At 36.7% G+C, this 23,613-nt stretch overlaps 2 protein-coding genes across 2 annotated transcripts; one reads left to right on the top strand and one right to left on the bottom strand.

The window, feature by feature from the left end:
* Window positions 1-6,352: 6,352 nt before the first annotated feature.
* Window positions 6,353-8,883, bottom strand: LOC136238823 (uncharacterized). Its single transcript, XM_066029429.1, has 5 exons — window positions 8,840-8,883; window positions 7,764-7,821; window positions 7,261-7,702; window positions 6,679-6,812; window positions 6,353-6,630 (listed from the first exon to the last, which is right to left on the bottom strand). The coding sequence occupies exons 1-5, from the start codon at window positions 8,866-8,868 to the stop codon at window positions 6,400-6,402; spliced, it is 894 nt and encodes a 297-aa protein (XP_065885501.1). The 5' UTR covers window positions 8,869-8,883; the 3' UTR covers window positions 6,353-6,399.
* A 1,516-nt stretch (window positions 8,884-10,399) lies between these two features.
* On the top strand, window positions 10,400-14,661 carry LOC136239131 (coiled-coil domain-containing protein 169-like). The gene is made up of 8 exons (XM_066029872.1): window positions 10,400-10,557; window positions 10,677-10,753; window positions 10,804-10,905; window positions 11,645-11,688; window positions 11,739-11,840; window positions 11,929-11,982; window positions 12,039-12,172; window positions 14,490-14,661. Exons 1-8 carry the CDS (start codon window positions 10,484-10,486, stop codon window positions 14,554-14,556), a joined length of 654 nt encoding a protein of 217 aa, XP_065885944.1. The 5' UTR covers window positions 10,400-10,483; the 3' UTR covers window positions 14,557-14,661.
* Window positions 14,662-23,613: the final 8,952 nt, after the last annotated feature.

Genomic DNA, 23,613 nt, shown 5'->3' with positions numbered 1-23,613 from the left:
TATTTTTGGATCAGCGCATGCTTGGTGCATTTGATCTTGTAAAAGTCAGCAATAAGTACACAAATACAGTTTTTATGTCATCGTGTTTGTTAAAGTGTCACTAGTCTGGTATTGACACCTTTTTGGCTCCATGTCAGTTCTATAACTACCAGTCACCATCTAACTACTAACCACAGAATTAGATCATGGTGGCACCCTATGAACTGCCATGCACCATGACACAAAACCTAATATCATACTCTTGCTACATTTGTTGAACATTAATTTCCTTGTATGAAATGAGTCCAGTAGGGAGGGGTGCTGAAAGGTATACCCTCTTCAATTTTTTTGTCATGTGGAGGGTACAGAGGTGTATTTTTAAACAACATAGACATTTGGAAAGATGGAGAAGGATCTTCTGAACATCTTGTAATATTTAATACTTTCAGTTGTTTTTATCCAAAGGGGCAAGTAATAAACTTGATGGAAATCCTTTGGAACACAAACTACAAGACAAGATGTGCAAAGGGTTTGAGAAAGGGTCTTCCACACACACACTCAATTTATCAACTTTGATGACCCATAACCCCAGAATGGCACTGGCTATTGAGTTGAAATTTGGTCAGCTAGTACTGCATTACCAAGTGTGGATAGACATAAGGTTATGATCAAAAAGGAAAAATAATGTATTGCAAACATATGGGAATGCAAATATAAGGTAACGTGGCACAGCAGTGAAAAGACTGCTGCTGTTAAATAGCATCAAAAGTTGTCAGCCATCTATTAATATATGATTTAGCATCAGAATATCAGGAAAATATTGGTGTTGTCATTTGGAAATTTCAAATATTGCACTTCTAGTACATTTGTATAAGCAATGCAATATTATAAAATACTAAAATTGCCAAATGACAACACCAATATTTTCTTGATTTTCTGATGCTAAATCATAATTATATTAATAGATGGCTGACAACTTTTGATGCTATTTAACAGCAGCAGTCTTTTCACTGCTGCACCATGTTACCTTAAGTTTGCATTTCCATATGTTTGCAATGCATTATTTTTCCTTTTTTTGACCATAACGTCATGTCCCTCCTTCTACAGACAAAGTTGGTAATGGAGCATCATCACAGCTTAGTGGATGACAAAATTTTTAGTTCATAACTATTAAATCTGCTACAGTTTATTGCAGCTGAACCTAAATCATGACTGATGAACTGATTGTACTATTAGAGTATAATCATTAATTTTCAAACTCAATGTGAAATGAAGTCATAAACTCCCCAGAGATCCTAAGTCAATGAATACAGGTTCAAAACTATTTCTTGTAAATCAATGTCATAAAAGTACTTCATATATATTTCAATCTCCAAAAAGTGCAGATAGCTAACAGGTGAGGTTCAAATGGTGCTCACACCTTTACCTGTAAGATGGTACAGTGTACCAGTCCTGCCCCAGGAAGATTTGCCAGCACTACATGAACATATCAATATAATAGTAAAGGAAGGGTTTTAGGCACAGTTGCATAGACAGCACTTAATCTTATCTCTTGTAATTGCAAAAAAGCATTTTGAATTTATTATTTTGTTGTTTTCAGTCATGGGCAGGACTCAGGAGCAAGTACTCCAGAACATGTACGTACGTATAACATAAAAAAATAAGTTATGTGATGTTACAAGGTGAGACATCAGTATGCTGGTGTCATCCCTTTATTATACATCAAAATGACTTCATACCACATGGGTACACTCCAAACACTCCATTCCTCTTAAGTAGACTCCATTGATGTACAAGTGAGTATCATAGTGGTTTATGACATATATACTGTATGCATGTTGCTACAATTTACTTACAAATGCAACTATTCAAGCTAAGTTGCCGCTGTGACTGTTTTTTGATTTTTTAAAGAGAACATATACACTCAAGTTGCTATGTAGCTGTATTTTTGAGTGCTTTTGATATAGCTAAGTATTTTTCTTATTAATGAAATTTGAAAAGCATGCAGAAATTTTATCAATATTCATGGGATACAAGCAAGAGTGAATAATAAAAGAGGTTTTATTATTCACTCTTGATACAAGTAGCTAGGTATTATTTGCAGAACATATTATTATTGTTGAAAATAATCCCTTAGTACTATATAGTGTATTTTTGAAAGTAATCAATAGAAACTAGATATCCGTGGAATTACAACAGAACCCCGTGGGAAATCCTACCTACCTTAGCATGTCATCACAATTATTATTTTGCTCAACGCAAAAATAGGGATTTTCCCACAGAATTATGTTGTAAACTGCACAGGTACAACAATCATACATATCACTACCGACTACATGTGGTATATTAATTTATAGACACTTAACTGCAACCCTTCACACTATATACTAATAGGGAAAGGTGTATATCCATAAACTAAAATTTCAAAATTTTCCTACCATGTGGTGTTCTGTATGATCATTTTTCTAGAACACTGTAGGTGTGTGACAGTTTATGAATTAAAGTATTATGAAACACGTGCTGTGCTTGTAAGTTGTCTATTTCATACTAGACAGCTAAAATGCATTAGTTGACTTTGTATTATACACTATTTCACTCCATATCTTTGTACTCCTTACTGCATAGTGAGTGGTACAAAGATAGTCATTGACATGCAGTCTCCGGAGCTGCATATATCATCCCCTTGTGGTTGACTTAAGATCACTATCTATAATGATGATCTGAGTAGGAATTTGCTCCTAAAATTGCAGAATTTAACACACTAACCTTGTTTTTAAGCTATGTGACCCATATGACACCCTGCAGGGGTGGATCCAGGGTTTGGCAAGGTGGTGCACCAAGGTAATAGGTATATAGAGCAGGGGGTCTGGGGGGTGCATCCCCCCAGAAGCTAAAGCTATTTCATATGTTTCGGGGCTAAAAAATTGATGTAGAGTGGTTTTATATGTAAATATCTAAGCATACTACCTTCTAAGTGAACTACATTGATCAAGAGTTATAAGGATAAGTGACAGACATGAGTATTTGAGCTAGCTATAGTTAATAGTTATGGACCTAAAGAATAGTGCTGCAGATGCCAGTTGTTGTTTTTTTCCATATTATATACTTGGCAACTATGATGGTAGCATTATGTTTCTGTTAGAGTATCCCATGCATGGGTACACTTAGCCAGCTAAGGATATTTTGCAAATGAAATGTTCTTAGTCTTGTTATGCCATTTGACTGACTGCCCTATTGGAGTATCTCGATCTTGTATAATGGCTTCCTTTTTGGTTGGATCCGCCACTACCCTGTCCACATAAGACTCCACATAATGTGCAGTGGGTCACAGCTATATGACCTATGCTATCGTTAATTTTCCTTCCTCATAAAATTCACATGACTATCAATAACCGGCTAGGTGCTTGACTTATGCATGTTATATTGTTGGAATTGAAGAATTCTAAGTTTACAATGTTCTACTACTGTTCAGTGACCGCTTTGTTCTCAAGATTGTCACTATCCTGCATACAACAACATGCACCTGCAGTACCTGCCAGTCCACTTTTTTATGTCTCTGTATATAACTATAGGTATGAACTAACTCAAAAATTACTTTTCTCATAATATAATACTTTACCTGACTATCATTATACCAATGCGTATGTGTGGTGGATGCATGTGTATGTTGCATGTGTAGTGCTGTGTGAAAGGCATTTGGAGATATGAATAAATGCCTAAGTGTCCTAATAGTGAGTGTGCGTGGTCTAGTTATGACTTTCAATATTTTCTCAACTTCTCATCTGCAAAATTTAGTAATATGTCTTCTTAGTTTTAGGTTTATCCCAGGAACAACACCACTAAGCCGACGAGACAAGGACAGTTGGGTATTTGCTTCCCCAGTGTACACCATGTACCCATTGATGTTACAGCTGGGTGGGCTGCTTCCCCAATTCACACACACATACACACACACACACACACACACACACACACACACACACACACACACACACACACACACACACACACACACACACACACACAGAGGTATACTGTCCTTTAAATTAATTAATGCATTATAAGAAATGTACCCAGTGATATCTAAAATCTGTTTATGCACCGTGGCTATTAAAATTCAGGTGTAGTCATAACACCTTTAAGTGTGTCCACTTGCATGTTAAAAAATAAATCAGGTGTAAATGGAGCTGAAAAGGTGCTGTAATGTGACACTTGCATGCAGGGCCTGCTAGCTACAGAGGAGTGCTAAAGTGTTATAATAAATGTAACACCAGAGTGTGCGGGTACTACACAAGAGATTTAAATCCAGAGTGTTAGGATACTATTGAAGGTAGTGATACACCAGGCATCCGTTGTAAATTTCCAAAGGGGGTGGAATCATCCCTTCACATTAATGGTTTATTCAGGAAACACATTATGACCTGTTAACTGAATACAGTAATTCAACAGGATTACAAATACATACTGCATGTAGCTACCGTAATTTGCTTTAGTTTCATGCAAAAAAATTTTCGTGATAAAAATTTTTTCGTATAAATAACTGCTGAGAGTAGTTAAATCTTGTAGATTGTTTGAATTTTTTGTTTAAACTCATAACGTTTGGCATAGCCGTTCTTCCACATCAGAGTACACAGAAGCACATTCAAATATATACAAAACTGAAAAACATACAAGACAAGACAAATATACAAAGCAGCACAATTAAATAATAAATATTATTAGCAGTGTTTATTCTAGGGCTGTTAGGGGCAAAACTTCCCCCCCCCTTCCCTGAAATCTCAGACTCTCTCCCTAAAAACAATTGAGTGATAACTACACTGTATACTGATTTTAAAATGGCACATAAAACTGTTAAAAATACCTTCAAATTCAATCTCAGACAGTCTAGATCTAATCTGTAAAATTTTCCGTGGTAAAAAATTGTATACACTACCTTAAAATAGAATTTCAAAGGGCACATGTATGACTCTCAAAAATTCCTACCAGTAGCTAAACTTTTTGACATTTGCAGAGCCTGTATTTACCTGTTTCTTATAAGCTTGTTTTTAAAATAGCACACCGACTTTCAAAACTGTACCTTAACTTCAATCTCAGTAAGTCTAATCTTAATATTTTTCTAAGCCAGTTTAGCTTTAAATACTGTAGCGTGCACAATCAGTAAAACTACCTCAAATTTAATCTCAAAAGGCTTGATCTTAAAATAATCCTTGTTTTGAGAATGGTCCTATAGCAGCAACACCTGAATGATGTACGAAACTCTAGTAGCTACTCTATACCAACCATAGAATCCGGTAAATCACAGGTTGTAAACTTGAATTGAATATGTGTAGCTAGCTGAGCTGCTATATAGACTTTCACCTGGTCACACCCCAAATTCCTGATTCCCCCCCTCCCCCAAAAAAGAGAAATCCTAGAATAAACACTGATTATTGGTATTAAAAGTTTTGTACAAATTTTGCATACGAAAATTATTCTACATGCAACAACAAAAAAAGTAAATTACAGTATAGAGCTACTTGCCTGTCTTTCTACACTTTATGATGTAAATTGTAGTATGTACTTAGCTATAGCTAACAAATAAAAGACTTTTAGTTGTGAGATTCATTCTCAGAAACACCCCCTTGACACTCATACCTCTTAAGGTGTTTATTATTTTCAGGGGTGCTACAAGAACACTCCCTTGATTTTTAGAAAAATAAAGTAAATTTATTTATCATTACTGGAGCTGGTTATGGTCACACCTAAATTTTAACATTGTGCTTGCAAAAATAATATGTACAGGATATTTTAGTATCTTAACAAGAGCCTAGACACTGACTATATGTGTAGCTGTATGAGCATACCTCAGAACGTGCAGTCAGCTGTTATATGCATAATTATATGGTACATATGAAATTACACACTACACAATAGCACACATTGTTGTGATGTTTACATTGAATGGCATCGTACATGCACAAAACAATGAAAGTGCTGACTCTATTTTTAGAATTGTTATGACTCAACCAAGGCAAAGTATTGCTATAATTTTTACGTAAAATCAACCCAAATGCCTTAATAAGTAATGTCACTAGCTATATGAATAACTTGCATACAAGTGAAGTTTGCATGTTGATTGACTTCTGACTACACATACAGTGGAACCTCTCTTAACAAACTCCCCGAATTAAGGACACAATAGAAAAACCCTCCATATTAAGGACAGAAATTTTGGTCCCAACAGGACTGGTTATCATACATTTTTTACCTCTGAAAGAGGAAAACCTCTATATTACAGCAAAAAGTAGCCAAAAATTTTGGGTTCCAAAATGTCAATAATAGAGAAATTCCACTGTAGCTATATGGATTTAAAAGTTGGTTGTAACCAAAATGAGATGTTGTTGTCATACATATATATGATAGCAGTTTGATACAACATAGTCAAGCAGTGATGAGTGCAGCAAAAAAAGATTCCAGCCATACTAAATCAACAATGTCACTATGCTTAGTCTCATCCACAAGTTTTGGAATTTTCTTTACAAACTCAAATATTGATTGATCGGTTGTCTGTAACTGCACAGGAAGCATTGGTTCAGCAACAGGTGTAACTGTTGGAAGTGTAAATTCCCAATAGAAGTGGACATCACTTTTTGGGTCCTCCTCTTGTTTTAGCTAAAGAAAAATGTGTTTATAGATAATAATATATGCTCCCATCCATACCTGACAATCAACGTTTTTGCTGCCATCATACCATCTCAGATAATGCCCTGGATATTTCACACTCTCTAACAAAAGTAAGTTTGCTACAGGGACACCATCTGAGGTTTCCAAACACTCAGACACCTTGAATTGGCCTGTAAAAACAGCATGTGTAAAATGCATGACCATCAATCGTAAACATCATACATCATCTAGCTATAATAAATTATGCAATTTCAAACTATAAACAAACTTATGCGTTCCAATTCTTTTTTTTTACATATCAATTATAAAAACACACATCGGGTTTACTTACAGGTGCTTTGCTTAATGTTGTATACGTGCAGCACCAAAAACTACCACTGGGAACAATGTTGTAATTCAAACTAAGATAGTAAAATTATGCAGCTTACAAAGCTATGACACAATATTTAACTTTTAGCAAATGGGATTCCTCTAATTCTCATTCCTTTTGAATAATTTTTTTTTGTAAATTAATACAAACTTTTGTTCAGTTTCCTACATTAAGAGCTAAAACATAAGATCTGCAAAAACGTTGTCATTACCAAACTGTTATATTAATTTGTGATTATAGTTACTTACTCTCTGTATCTTCAGGGTATTGTCCGTCAAGATCCACTGTTATAGCATCACCAGTGTCAACAACTTTCAATAGACCAGAAGACACTTCATCTATACTGTTTTCAAGCATAATGTGGTGGTTATATTTCACCTCAGGTAAGTTAACTACAGTAACATTATTACTATTAATGAGCCTTGCAAGCAGATCTTGATAAGGATAGATCAGTATCACTGTAAAAAATCCTTCACCAACATAGAACAATGCTACATTTCCATATTCTATGAATTTTTTTGCTGAATCTTTATCTTCCGCCCTTTTGCCATCACTGTTTCTTGATGCCCTACTTACTGTAGCATCTTTTCCACCTGCAAAGTCATTAGCAGTCATCGGGGCTAGTCTGTTGTTCTGCACTGGGACTGCAGTCACACCGTGGCTGCTCATATACAGGAGTACAACATTTACCTAAAAGATCAGAATGTTATACATTTAGTTACAGTAACTCTGTTCACTGTCCATCACTTACAAGAAATAAACTCAATGAAGTGTGAAAGAACATCACTGCCATGTGTTTGGCTGGAGCTCTAAAGTTAGCTACACTCACAACTTCTCACACTAGCTAGTCTGGCTATGCCCGACCCTTAAATAAGCTTGAAGCCATTTAAACGATTTTAAAAGAAGCCTTTCAATATAGCTAACGTAGGAAGCTAGCTGCATTAATTGTTAGTCTTATGTAGCCAGACCACTACTTTGGGGCTGCCACCCCCACACAAAAGAAAGTAGTGGTCTGGCTACATGAGACCAGCTGCATGCATACACAAGTTAAGAAAGAAGCCTTTGTCTGAAGACTGTTAGTCCCAATGTCACTGTCGCTAATCCATCGAAAGAAGTTAATGAATGATTTTTTGAAACTGTAGCATTAAAAGAAAAATACACATGACAACAAATGCTACAATTAGAATCTACAAAACAAACTACATAAGGCCACATAAACTTAATTATTAGTTTCTCATCCCCACCCGCATCACCATTTTTCCTACTTTATCACTGATTTTTTGCACCACTGGTGGCTAAGGAAGGCCAATTAGCACCATTTATAGTTTGTACCTTGCTAGAGCAGTCTAAGAAAATTGCATTTTGAGTCATTTTAGCTAGCTAATTCAGCTCAGTATCTAGTTAGTAAGAAATAAAATAAAAACGATCCACCCTCTTGCATTGATACTGATTTTGAGTACAGGAGGACGAGAAACTAATAATTGAGTTCATGTGACCTAATCACAATGAATAAATACAAGTACCGGGAAAGGGAAACAACCGATCGCGACAAAGAAAGAACAAATACAGGGAAAGCCGAGGGGAAAGTCATCATCACCACCTTGCAGAGCCCAATACCTTAAAATCTTTCGAGCATCATTCATCCATAAACAAACAGAAAGTTGTTGAAGTAGGCCACTTTAGATGAAATTCCACTACGGGTAGCAGCAATAGAATGAATGAAATTTTTGATTGGAGAATCGACACACCCCGGCTGAGACGTGCTACTTTATTTATGCGGAAGGGTCGCTCGGGCGCCGTCAGACTAATCCCTATCATAATAGATACCTCCAGACGTGTACTCTTGCTGAATCCATCGTTTCACTGGCACCCTTTAGCCTATGCTTTCGCGCTCTTCTTTTGAATTGTAGTCTCGTCATAGATATACAGACAAGTAACCGGGATTGGAATCATCCGGTTTTTCGTGCCGGATCATTGTTACCGGAAGTAGCGATATCTTCGAATTTATCACACAGAAGACCAGTTCTACTCTTGTGAGTACTTCCTAAAACATCAATAACTAGTTTCCGTGCGCTATAAGTCTGGTTCCCTCAATAATGGTGGCTACGCATCGAGAGACACACCTACAAACCAGGCCCTACCGTTAATTAACCACCCCCTTCGCGAGGAAGGCTTACCAACAACTAAACAAACACTCTCACATATCGACATTTTACAGAAACGTATTGTGAATGGCGTATTTTACTATCCCGCCTTTTTGGAAGGGGGTAACAATGATCCGGCGAACGCGCTTGTATTGGAAGTTAATGGCTCACGTGAGGTGATTCCAATCCCGGGTAATAGTTCTTGCGCGTCGACAAATTTAAAGTGGAAGTCACGTGTGGTAATTATAGTTTGAAGTTCAAAAATAAATCGATTTGATTGGTCGAAATCCTATGCACGTGATTTCGCTTGTTTTTGTTGTCGCGCAAGAACTATTACAAGTGTTAAAAGTCACGTGCTTGAAAGTAGCCAATGAGATCAGTAGCCTTCAGTTTAAACTAGCGCCGTCCGCCTGGCGTGAAATTTCATTGGTTATTTCTATTCACGTGATATTTTTTGCATTTGGCTTGCGTGGACAACCAACCTGAAATAGACTGTAGAAGCTGTGTACTTGTCTGTATATCTATGGTCTCGTGCCCAATCGCGCGCGCAAACCACCTCCTTAAAGGGATAGTAATCGAAACGGGAAACGAAACGAAATCAGCCTACAGTCTAGTGGAGGACAATCAATATATTATACATAGTTACACTATAATATACGCACGCACTACCTGTTTATGCATCTAGTAAGACTCCGGGTGGCAGATTTCTTTGCACAGCGCTTATCGATTAGGGATATTAAACGCCTACTCCGGGTACTCATGGGACTCCACAGTAAAGTTCTGTGCTTGGCTAGGTGAGCGTTGATTTACCACTTTCATAAGAGGTGTGCCATAATAGCCACAGATGGATTCATTCCTCTCTTAAAGGCATGGCTTCAGACTCGTCAACCCACTGCAAACGGTTTGTAATGATCAAGTAAGTTATTGCTATTTATTCCTCTTAAAGTGGTCAAGGGACAATCAACGCTCACCTACTCAAGCACAGAACTTTTCTACTGTAGAGTCCCCTAGTCTCGTGCCCAGACCCCACCCACCGGACCCTTCGGATAGGAGCAGGCGTTTGATATCCCCAATCGATAAGCGCCGTGCAGAGAAATCTGCCACCTGGGGTCTTCCTTGATGCATATACAGGTATCGTACATATAATGTAACTATGTATAATAATAGTGATTGTCCTCCACTAGACTGTAGGCTGATTTCGTTTCTTTTCGTTTTCCGTTTCAATTCCGGTTTTTATAACTATCCTACTTGAACCATAGTGTGCTGCAGATAGAATAACCCTCGGAATAACCACTACGTAGGCATTCAACATCCGCCTTATGTCACGATGACTACCAGTTTGGATCCCGAATGGGATGTAGAACGTATCAGGAAAGAACTAAAACGAGAGAAAGAAACAAAGTAATGGCGATTTATACTGAGCCGATCTGTTGTTTATTATCAACACTTTAATATGTCACTGTATGTACGCACGCACACACACACACACACACATACAAATGTTGACTTTACCATTACAGGCTAGCACTACAACATGCTATAATGGAACTAGAACACATGCAAAATGAGATGACCCACAAAGAAGACAATGTGGAAGGTTACATCACAACTAGCTCTGCTGTAGTAGTAGATCATTCTTTTGTGTAGAGAGTGAGTGGCAAAAACGCTACTTAGAACAAGCAGCTATCAATTCACAGCTGTCACAACAGATATCACAGTTAGAAGCTCAGCTGATGAATGCTAGAGAAGGTGTTATATTATGCTATACCTACAATCAAGAGTTATTAACTCTTGCTACAATGTATAGTAACTCAGACCTCAAGGTGGTGACACACTAGAAATAGTTTGCTGCAATGCAAAAGCTGTACTACATGAACTTGATCTCCAAATCACTATTTAGGATGGTTGTTGCTGTAGTAAAGAGACGTCGACTCTCAGTAGGTGGCAAAAAGAAATTAAGAATAGCTGATGTCAGAGGCATAGATCTGATTGGCACAATCTATTGCGTGTCACCACACCATCCTTGTGGTCTTGCAATAATGTTTTGTGATTACAGCCAAATTTTATCCGTGATATGTACATGAATGCAACGGTTGTATATGTATGTTACCTTTATTCCTGTGATGAGTGAATTTGCACAATTTAAGCAAAAAATTCTGTGATGCATTTCCTTATAAAGCACATTATGAGAGAGAGTTCTCTCACTGTAAAATACTGTAGGAAGAGATAAAGGATATTTTATTTGTATCATTATACTCTCCCCTATATTCTGTTCTATGCAAGGGTCTGTCTTAGTAAACTGTGACAATGATGGGATAATTTTTTTGCGATGTTTAGTCACTTTTTCCTCATAGTAGCTATATATACATATATATATATATATCAAAATAGCCACAAAATATACTTTGCCAGTTTATAGACGTAGTTGTAAGTCCACCATTTTTTAACAAGGCTTTTCATTGCACATACCTTTTCTTCTAATTTACAGTAGAGGGAGAAGATGTCAGCTTTTCTTCATATCAAGACCTTGATGTGAGATTTATTCTGTCATGATGAAGGTAGCTGATGTGATGTTTTGTTAGAACAACAATGTTCGGCAACTGCTCAAAAAGCTGGAAAGAGAGAAAACAGAATTGGAATGGCAACTGAGAGACTGTGAGTGGAGATTGGACCAGGAAGCAGCCGTAAGTAATTGCAAATTTGCCAATACTTTATACTGCCAAAGTTTATATCCTATAGTAAATGCTTGTAACACTGTATCTTTTATTACAGGCAGTGTATAAAGCTGGAGAGGATAGAAAGACAATGATGACTGAACTGGGACAGGTATACCCTCCATCACTCACAGCAGTGCCATCATAGTGTGGGTCATGCTAACACAGGCTTCACTTGTCTTTGCTGATGGTGGAAAGACAAAACCCAAAAAGCATGATTCAGCAGCAGGGTCTTCTGTAAAACAGAAACCAATGACTTCAACTTCACCACTAAAGCAAGTAAAAAAGGCAACAACCAACAAGTTAGTAGCATGTTTGTCTAATACAACATCATCAACTTTACCATGAATGAAAAGATCTGTTTTGTGCATGCAATGTGCACCATATACTTGTATTGTTATAAGGTCACCTGATATAATTTCAAATCCCTAACGTGGTTGTGCATGTGTAACCTTACTGGTAATTCAATTGCTATCAGATTAGTCAGGTACATGAGTCAGCTTGTTTCTACCTAAGTGAATTGATTTTAAGTCATGTGCAGTGTAGTGATGAACACTGCACTTCACAATGTACCATGTAATTGTTGATCTATTATTATCTCAATGTCAATATAGACCTTTGAGTAATTCTTTCCTGTGTGAAATTCTATAATCAAGCTTGAAATCATGTGTTAAATTTGTCAAAGAGGTGTTGCTTACTTCTCAAATGATCTTGTTGATTAGTGCTAACAGTGTAGCACTCTATTTGATCCCTTATACCTGTTGATTTCATCTTTGATATGCTTTTATCACTTTGGCTGAAGATAAACCTCATGCTAGTGTGGGAGTTACAAGTTATCAGAACTGAAAGTGAAAAAATTCCTTGTAAACAACAATGTGTTGCCTAGATTTCTTTGTAGTTCTGTAGGTATAAACATAGCTAGTTTTTAAACAAAATTTCTTCTAGATAGAAACATGGGGTGCCATTGGGGCCGGGATAAATTTAGTTTTAAAAAAAAAATCTAATTTGGAGACAGGTGTAGTGAATCACTTTTTTTAGAAGTTAGAAGATAGCATCCGGCAGCAAAGCTGTTTTTCAGCTGTGCCCTGAACAAAACATATACATTATGCCATACAAAAATTACAAATTAAAGCATGGCTAAATAATTCATTTTGAAACTGTATAGTAATCCTGCTTCAGATAATAAGGTGATAGGCTGTTCCAAATGGCTGTGCCACAATAATAAACTTCTCTTTCCAAAGTTCACATACAGCAGGAACATATAGACAGCAAGTATTGCACCCAGCACGGGCACAGTAGTTCGGAAGGTGCTGTGTAAATATGACGGTGACTTTTTAGTTAAAATCTTATAGATTTGGATAGCAGTGTTTACCAACTAATTCCTTTCTAATTGGATATAGCACTGGCAAGTTGCTCACAATTTTCAAAAAATTACGTGTATGATTTGTTGCTATGCGTACTGTAAGAAAATCAGCTGGCTTTACTTGTGGACATCAGTAAAATGTCAAGATAATATATACATGACAATCAATTAAAGTTTATGTAAGCAAGCATGACTTTTCTATATACGTATAAAAAGGCAAGCCCCAAAACCAGACAGGTTGACTTCAGGCTTACATATAATAGTGTCATCACACCATCCCTTAATTGTTACTTTGATCCCTGACCTTGTTGATTTAATCTTCGTCACTTTGGCTAAAGATTAAACTTTACACCACTGTGGGAGGTATTAGGTTATCTGAAGTGAAAGTGAAAAAATTCCTTGTAAACAACAATGTGTAGTCTAGTTGTAATCATGATGTATCCTGTAGTTAAAAGCTAGTGTGGGTGTGAGGCAGACAAGTGTGTGTTTTACAGGAACCAAAAGGATTCGTTTTTCACATACCATTAATGTTTGGGGGGTATATAGGACACCTCCCATACTAAACTTGAACCATCCATCTTTGGACTACATACCTTCAATTCTCTTTGTATTTTTCTTAGTGCAAAAAATTATAGCTTGTGTATGTATGTTGTGTTCAAATTTGGAGTGGTCCCGGGTTTGAAGATAGACTACCCTCCCACTGCGGTGAGTTTGGCAATCACCTGTGTAGTCCTGTAGGCAGCATAAACGATCAACTATGAAATGTGATATATTCAGGAACCTAATAAATTTTCAACAAGATGTAGTGCCTTCCTTGTAGAATGTCTTAGAACATTTGATTTTGCTTTCTGTACACCACAATTTACCGATTAACAAACACTGGTATCTACTGTCAACTGAAAGCAAGCCCCCCACACCCAGTTAGACTGACTGTCAGACTTGGTATACGATATCTATTATGCAGCTGTGGGTGGCAGCCTGATGACTTCAATTTAGAGACATCCTATAAAATTGGACAGCAAGGTGAAGTATGAATAAAGCTATCTTGTTTCTTAAATCATCGTAGACAGTGTGACAAAACAACACAAAGGTGATCTGTGACTTTAAGGTGTCTTGACAGACTTGACATCTGCTTGTGAATTTTGCGATAGGAAAATTTCCCTGTGCCCTCCATGAGTTCAGTTCCTTGCAATAATATTGTTATTTGAATGGCACCAAAGAGTCCAGTGATCTAACTTTCTTTTTTTTCCCTCTAGGGACAGTACAACTGACCAAGACATGAGGACACCTTCAGAGAGCACAACTTCACCAGTCCAGGATTGACAGGTATCCCGATCACTTCTCCAAATCATAAACTGGAACTCTATTTTAATTTGTCTTTGTAACCAATGGTAGTTTGACACACTGAAATGTCACTGTTTCCATAGAGCAATTGTAACTAGAGCCACAAGATTCCATTTGGAATATCTCTGCATGATACTCAGGCTATTCATGTCAATTGTACTTTAAGTGAGCTCTTAAAGCTGTTGTTTGAACATATACAGCAATGTACCTGTCAGTTTATATGCTCTTCATTGTTTTGTAAGTCAGTCCAGATGTCTATCTCCTTGTGGCTGTTAGAGAAATACCCATGGCTTACTATATACTGAGTCTGTGTGTCTAAACTAACTCCTTTCTCAGAAATGCAATATTAAGTGTATATTGAACATCAGTATACTGGCCATATAATGTGTCTGTATTATACTGTGTAAACTATATAAGGATTGAGTTTGAGTCCTTTTAACTAATACACGCCAAATTTATTGATACAATTAGTTCATACAAGGAAATGTGTTGTGAGTTTGTTGTGAAGTAGAAAGCAATATTTTGGAAAGGTGCATGGTTTGCAAAACTTAGTTTAGCCAACACAAAGATTACTGAACTTTCCCACAAGGCCAAACCATATATTTACAGTGTGTAAGACACTCTGACAATAGCTGTGGTACTTGAGCCAGGGTTATAATTTCATAGCACTGCATGCCTTATTTTTGGAGAAACTTTTATACGTTTGATAAATTCCAACGTTGATTGTGGACATTTAAGTATGCATGGATGGTATTTTAGGACTATTTTTGGTTGTGGTTAAGCAGTTGCGATAGTTAGTATCAGGCTCAGATTATGCCACGTCAGCAAGCTTGTACGTACCTATAGGAGGAGGAGCGTGTAGAGTTACACTATACTTTACAACAACATTTATGGGTGTAATGTGTAATGAAAATGAAAAAGTATTGTTTGTTATCAGACAACACAGTACATTTTTCACACATCTGATTCTAGTATCACGTACGTATCTTAAAGTGTGACTCAGCTAAGGACTCACATAACTGGCATGACTGGTGCATATCACTTGATAAGAAGTAAGGGTATTTCCCTGGAATAGTAACCTGCCATATATTGTTCTTCTCTTATTTCAGTGCATAACCAAACCCTGATCACACACACACACACACACACACACACACACACACACACACACACACACACACACACACACACACACACACACACACACACACACACACACACACACACACACACACACACACACACACACACACACACACACACACACACACACACACACACACACACACATCTGTGTGCCTTTAATGTTCATGATGAAAATGTGTTTCATGCTTGTAGTGAAAGGTGTACATCAACTTTACTTGTACATTTCTCTATTCATCATTTCCTAGATGTGATTCTAAATAGAACAGTCTTGGCTTTCATTGCCTGTGTACTTACTGCATGGATTATGCAACCTTCAATGTACTACAATACAATAGCTAAGTTAGGTATGCTGTTTGCCCGTAATTGCTACCTACAAATGTACCCTCTTTTATCATATACAAGATGACATACATTACATTAATGAGCCATTCCAAGCAGCCAAGTGAACAAGTAGTTATTTTTAATCAGTTTTAGTGACAACTTCATGGCGTTTGGGTTGAAATAAATTCCATTGTTGCAAAATAAAAGATAGCTATAAATCTAGTTAAATTCTAAGCATGCTTAAACATGTTCTTCAAAACCCTGCTTCCTTTAGATGTAGTCAGTCAAGCTTCATGCATGCATAATTATCTCTGTGCATAACTATAGCCAAGTGTATGTATCCCTACTACTTGCATCTTGGATGTCCTGCTACAAAGAATTTAGCACCCTCCCTCATGAAATCCTAGAGATACAAGTACATGGCATTATGTAACTGAAGCAGACATAATAATATCCCTGAAAGGCTAACACTTAAAGGAATGTTTTGTACACAATTACAGGCACATGATTGATATAGATACCTCCCTTAACATGCTAGCTGTCCATGCAGTTTAAATTAGAAATGGAGCTGTCTACCTGTTTTAGTTAGTAAATGAGATGAATAAATTGTACTATAGGTTGGTGAACTAATTGCTCTATCAGAGTATTGCGTAACTGACCATTATTTTTTTCAGAGTGAAATGGTTGAGAACCTCATATAAACCCTCAGAGACCCTAAGCTAATGATAATGAACACATAATAATTATTATGTTAAAACTAAATTATATTTCCTGGCAATTCATGTTATATAATACTTTATAATAAATAAGTTATCAGTTTCCGGCAGATAGTTAACAGGTGAGGTTTAGATGTTGCCACACCTTCGCCTCTGAGACATAGTACAGTGTACCTGTAACTGGCCATGGTCTTACCCCCAGGTGAATTTTCTGGCTCTACATGTATATAGCCAGTTTACCAGGGGATACAGAGTTATGGAAACATAAATATATCTCAACATAATAGCGAAGGGAGGGCTTTCTTTTTTGCATTATGAATAGCATTTTATTTTGTGAAAAAAGAATTATGAAGTTTTAGTAGGAGAGGATCCATTCAGGAGCAAGTAGTCCTGCGATGTTTGTCAGCCAAAGTGAGTCACATGCTGGGGTCCTCCCTTTATTATTTACATCAAAACAAAGACTTCATACAAAATGGAGATAAGAAATTCCCAATTGTACTTTGTTTACAAGTGAGTATGCCTATATGGCATGTTGCTGCAAATGCAACTATTCAAGCTGATCTGTAGCTGTCACTGATTGTCCTTAATTCCATTACCATAGCTATGCCAATATTTCACTTGTACAATTTGCATACCTGTCATACACAACTCGTCAAATCACTACACTGACACTTATCCCTATTAGTGAAAACCACTATATATATTAATTTTATACATTTAGACTAAAAACCATGCTCTTATGTATTCCAGGCGTGCAGCTCTTCTAGAGGGCTGTACCCCCTGCACATTTCCCTATAGTGTGGACAACCTCAGCTCTTTCCAATGATCCCCTAGATGGACATAGTTAGCTGTACATGTACGTTAATTAGTAGCATTTGTATATAGAGCAACACTAAACCATTTTGATCACAAATTTGTATAAACAATTTTGGTGATATTGTAGGAGTTATAGAGTCAAGCTTTGATTACCTGTAGATACTGTTTCCATGCACCTCAGTTTGCACAACACTGTGACATGTGTACATGCAATATAACTAGACAATGGTACATATTCATGGCAGCACATTAGAAATTAGCACCATTTATACCAGAGTAGTGAGAGCACTAAAGTTACATAATACTCTAATAAAGCAGCCAACTGGCCAAGATTCAAAAACAACAGCTGATCTAGCTAAACAAACAATGCTATAGGGTGTTAAGGAACTTAGACAGTACATGTAACTCAGTGATATATAGTAGACTTGATGCAAAGCTGCATGTCAGATGCAGTAATCTCTTATGACACACTGCATGGAAATTGAATCAGATAGCATACAACAGCTGAACAAAGACATGCACAAAAATGAAAATTTGTGTGTTTGTCTGTGTGTGTGTGCACGCTCAGGGATGCACAACTTCAAGTAATTACAAACAAATGAACATAAATTAAAATAATCAAAAATTCTTTAAATGTTCTGTCCACATGTATGATCACAAAAATTTCAAGTCATAGGAGCAGGGTAGTGCATTTGGTAAGTTATTCCAGCCAGCTTTTTTTGGTAGTAATTGGATGATGATAGTGGTGGTACTAACCATAGATGGTGCATGAGATAGATGTGTATGCAAATGAGGTACAGTGTGTGGTAAATAGTATTCCGGGATACTAATGTCTTGCTGCTTTAGTAGTCGATAACCTCACCTGGTTGCTCAATGTTGCACTATTTCATCATTGTCATCGATTAAGTATTGTTGGTGTGGATTCTGTATGACATTCACATATTCTAATATTGGTCTCACTAATATAGAATATGCACTAGCTTTAGCAGGTGGTTTACACTGGTATAATGTTTATTTCACAAAATTTAATGCATTGCTTGCTTTATAATTATTGATAACATCTTGAATGCGTTGGTGCCATGACATGGAACTGTGTAATAGTATACACCTGGGTAATCATGTTGTTCTACTGACTGTTGATACTAAGAGTACACATGCTTACAAGCATTTAAAGATATACTAATAACTAGTAAATATTGTATGCAGTGTGATGGGCACTATTAATAATGGTATGTGCCATTGGCAGTTGGATGGCAGGTGCAAAGATCAATGCAACTGCCATGTGACTGAAGAAACTACCTCAATGTATTGACATTAATTGTTACAATTTTGTTAAACACACATGTTGCATGATTCTGAGATGCATGCACCTGCTGGGACTCTTTTAAGCTGCACGGAGTACTTTGGTATAGGAATTAGGTATACACTTGATCAATCTTAATTCTTCCTACCAGCATGCTCATAATAACATTACTATGCTCAACATTTATACCTCAGTCCCATGTTTTGCTATAATTAAATTTGAAAATAATAGACAATAATAACTTTTGAGTTACGAACAACTGTTTTGAATTCAGAAAATATTGCACAAACTAATTTTTAATCAACTTTCCTGCTTGTGAAAAGTAGATACACTGACCATGTCAAAAATGTATATAGGCCATGTGTAGATAGAAAAAGTAGTCATAATGTAGGCTAGTAGATACTTAGATTTACTAACTATATATGTATTGGAGTTAGATTAATCTTTTACAGTAGCATTTTGCAAGCTAGTATGGCAGAATTATTCTACTAGCATTATGCTTAATGCTTCGAACACCTATTATGCTCAAATTAATCATGCCAGAATAATAGTCTGGTATCTAAATGCAAAGTTCTAGCTGTAATATAATATGATGTCTACCAACTTCAGAATTATAGTTACTCATTATGTTAAATCAGTCCAAAAAGCATGCACATGTAAAGAGAAGTTAGAATCTTGAATCTGCATATCAATTATATTCAAATGCAAAATGTGTTTCACAGGAACCAAAAGGATTCATTTTTCACATACCGTTAGTATTAGGGGTATATACGTCTACAGGACACCTCCCATACTAAATTTTAACTATCCATCTTTGGGCTACGTACCTTCAATTCTCTTTGTATTTTTCTCAATGCAAAAAATTATAGTGTATGTTGTGTTAAAAATGTGAAGTGGTCCCGGGTTACTACCCTCCCACTGCGGTGAGGTTGGCAATCACCTGTGTAGTTCTGTAGGCAGCAATTATCAAGTGTGACATACAATTTGTTATAAATATATTCAGGAATCTTAAATTTTTACCAAGATGTAGCGTCTTCCTTGTAGAATATCTCACAACATTTGATTCTGCTTTCTGCACAACATAATTTACCGATTAACAAACATTGGTACCTACTGTCAACTGAAAGCAAGCCCAAGTAGGCCAACTTGCTTGTACTGGTATACGATATCTATTATGCAGCTGTGTTATTAACGCTTTACAGTGACCAGCATTGAAGGTCTGACAGCAACATGTGCTGCAGCCTTAGGATTATCTAACCTAATTGCAAGGACTTAGACTTAATGGCTTATAGCTGAAAAGGTGTAACAGAAGAGGGGCCAAAGTAAGGAAAAAATCCCTCCAACCCCAGGATTCAAACTGCAGGTCACCCAATGTCTAGTCGGGGCCACACTCAGTCTCCTCCAGGAGGGATGGATTTTCTTCCTTAAACGTAAAGTATTTATTGTTATGTGTGATATCAAAGGTGGCAGCCTGATGACTTCAATTTAGAGACCACCTATAAAATTGGACAGCAAGGTGAAGTATGAATAAAGCTAAATAAACTATCTTATTATATTTTCTTAAATCATCATAGACAGTGTGACAAAACAACACAAAGGTGATCTGTGACTTTAAGGTGTATTGACAGACTTGACATCTACTTGTGAATTTTACAATAGGCAAATTTCTCTGTTGCCTCCATGAACTTTAGTTCCTTGCAATGATATTGTTATTTGAATGGCACCAAAGAGTCCAGTGATCTAACTTTCTTTTTACCCTCTAGGGACAGTACAACTGACCCGAGACATGAGTACAACTTCAGAGATCACAACTTCACCAGTCCAGGCCGGATTGACAGGTGTCCCAATCACTTCTTCAAATCATAAACTGGAACTCAAATTTAATTTGTCTCTGTAACCAATGATAGTTTGGCACACTGAAATGTCACTATTCAGTTCCATATAGCAATTGTAACTAGAAGTGTATAGATCAAGATCCCAATTTGGAACATCTCTCAGGCTATGTCAGCTGTATTTTAAGTGAGCTCTTAAAGCTGATGTTTGAACATATACAGCAATGTACCAATTAGTTTATATGCTCTTCATTGTTTTGCACACATAAGTCAGTCCAGATGTCTATCTCCTTGTGGATGTATGGTTTACTATATACTGAGTCTGTCTAAACTAATTCCTTTCTCAGAAATGCAATATAAGTGTATTGTACATGATGGTAACATCAGGTATACTGACTGTATATGAGTCTGTATAATAATACTATGTAAACTATATAAGGATTGAGTTGAGTCATCCTTTAACTAGTACAGATTTCAAATTTATGGATACAATTAGTTCAGACAAGGAAATGTGTTATTTGTTGTGAAGTAGATATTTTGGAAAGCTTATAGTCTAGCCAACATAAAGAATATTGATCACTGAACTTTCTCACAAGGCCAAACCAGTGTGTAAGATGCTCTGACAATAGCTCTGTGTACGTATACTGTTGTGGTACTTGGGCTATGATTTGACAGATAGTCACCGTACTAGTGTAGCCACTAGCCATGGCTGCATGTTCATGACACTGTATATCTTGGAAAATAACAGAAACTTTATGAAGACACCATGTTTGGAAAGAGATCTAAGTGCATGCGTATGAGATTTTAGGACTATATTTTGGTTGTGGTTAAGCAGTTGCAATAATATTAGATTCCAGTTATGTCATGTCAACAAGCTTGTACCTATAGGAGAATTGGTGTGTATTGTATAGAGTTACACTATGCATTTCAACACCATTGATGCATGTGGGTGTAAACAAGAGTAATGAAAATGAAAAGTATTGTTTGTTCTCAGGCAACACAGCACATTTTTCACACATAGCTGATTCTAGTATCACATACGTACCCTTAAACTGTGACTCGGCTAAGGGCTCATGTAACTGGTAATACTGGTACATTTCAGTGTTGTGCTTATGTTAATAATTGGTAATGGCATTCCCCTGGAATAGTACCTGCCATATATTGTTCCTCTCTTGTTTCAGTGTGTAACCAAAGTCCGATTACATGCACACACTGTCTGTGTACATTGTAACATTCATGATGTGTGAATCATGCTTGCACTAGTGAAAGGTACATCAACTCTACTTGTCCATTTTTCTTTTACTCATTTCTTAGATGTGACTATACTGGATTCTAAACAGAACAGCCTTGATTTTCATTGCTTATTTCTTGGGATTATGCAACTGTCAACGCGTACTACAGTACAATGGTTAAGTTAGGTACAGGCTTCTTGAAATTTTTCCTGTAATTGCTACCTACAAATGTATCCCCTTTGATCATATACAAGATTACTAAGGATCTGTGACTGTAAATAACGCTTTATCTTCATATCATATGATACTCTTCCTACTTTGAAGAGCAACCAAGTCCCTTGTATGATTAATATAAACCATACAGGAAAGGGGGTGCATCCAGTATTGAATTTATAAGGAGGGGTATTGAAGCATAGCCTTCTCAAAAATTTTTTGTCATGTGCTATCTATAGGATGTTACAGTGCAATGAGGTGATGCATAGCTACATGGTGGAAAGATGGAGAAAGGCTAAGAATAATCAGACCCTCAATATACTTTACACATGCATGTATCACAACACTACACACACTCCTTCTTAACTGCATGGGTAATGTGTGCATGCCAAACAATTCTGCTATATACAGATAGCTACATTACAGTTCTTTATTAGTGCTTTTAAAAAGCCATTCCTAAAATTTTGCGACCAAGTAAACAAATATAGTTATTTTAATTAGTTTTAGTGACAACTTCATGCATGGTATTTAGGTAGAAATGATTCCATTGTGGCAAAGCCTAAGATAACTGTAAATTCTATAAGCATGCTTAAAAATTAACAAGGCTGCATGTGCTCTCCAAAACCCTGCTTCTTGTATGTAGTCAATCATGATCAAGCTCCATGCATGTATATCTCTTTCAATATATATTGCTGTGCATGTGCATAGCTATAGCCAAGTATATGTATTCCTACTACTTGCATCTTGGATGTCCTGCTACAAAGAATTTAGCACCCTTCCTTGTGAAATTCTAGATAAATATACAGGTACATGGAGTTTTGTAATACCCTGAAAAGGTAAACAATTAAAGGAATGTTATGTAATTACAGGCACATGATCAATATAGATACCTTCATTAATATGTAACCTAGCTATATAGTTTCCCATGCAGTTTAAACATGAAATAGAGCTGCCTGCCTGCTCTAACAGTTGGTAAATGAGATGAATAAATCAAACATATACTACAGATTGATGAACTGATTGCTCTACTAGAGTGCTGCATAGCTGATCATTAACTTTTCAAGTTGATAACATCAAAACCCCTCAGAGACCTTAAGCCAATAAACACGTAACTATTTCCTGGCAATCTCCATAAAAGTAACCACACTGTAAATACGGTGACACCCTAAGTGCAATGCAGGGAGTGCCACAGTAGCACTCTAGTGCTATCACAATGCCCTGGGAGTTCTTATAACACCCTATGAGTGCTCACACTACACCCCATGACACACTGGGGTTCGGACCCGCTGATTATGCTCATTATTTTACCTATTATGCTATGCTGCACTGCTCAAAAATTTACCTACTATGCTTGAAGTAATGCTCAACATTTACCAAATAATATTATGTTCAGTATTTATACCTCAGTTCCCATGTTTTTCTAATAACTTTGCACTTTATGGGAATACAGCAAGTGG

This window comes from Dysidea avara, chromosome 11 (assembly GCF_963678975.1).
Source record: "Dysidea avara chromosome 11, odDysAvar1.4, whole genome shotgun sequence".
In the NCBI taxonomy this organism is placed as follows: domain Eukaryota; kingdom Metazoa; phylum Porifera; class Demospongiae; order Dictyoceratida; family Dysideidae; genus Dysidea; species Dysidea avara.
The sequence above is the reverse complement of the archived record's forward strand: the minus strand, read 5'-3'. Positions and strand labels throughout refer to the sequence as shown.

Bases quoted from the DNA above. Each gene is read 5' to 3' on its own strand.
- LOC136239131 (XM_066029872.1), top strand. From the start codon at position 10,484: ATGACTACCAGTTTGGATCCCGAATGGGATGTAGAACGTATCAGGAAA. The intron at 10,558-10,676 runs GTAATGGCGATT...TTACCATTACAG, and splicing joins AAACGAGAGAAAGAAACAAA to GCTAGCACTACAACATGCTA. The intron at 11,983-12,038 runs GTATACCCTCCA...ATGCTAACACAG, and splicing joins TGATGACTGAACTGGGACAG to GCTTCACTTGTCTTTGCTGA.
- LOC136238823 (XM_066029429.1), bottom strand. From the start codon at position 8,868: ATGGATTCAGCAAGAGTACACGTCTGGAG. The intron at 6,813-7,260 runs GTAAGTAACTAT...CTGTTTTTACAG, and splicing joins ATACCCTGAAGATACAGAGA to GCCAATTCAAGGTGTCTGAG. The intron at 6,631-6,678 runs GTATGGATGGGA...ATTTTTCTTTAG, and splicing joins GCAAAAACGTTGATTGTCAG to CTAAAACAAGAGGAGGACCC.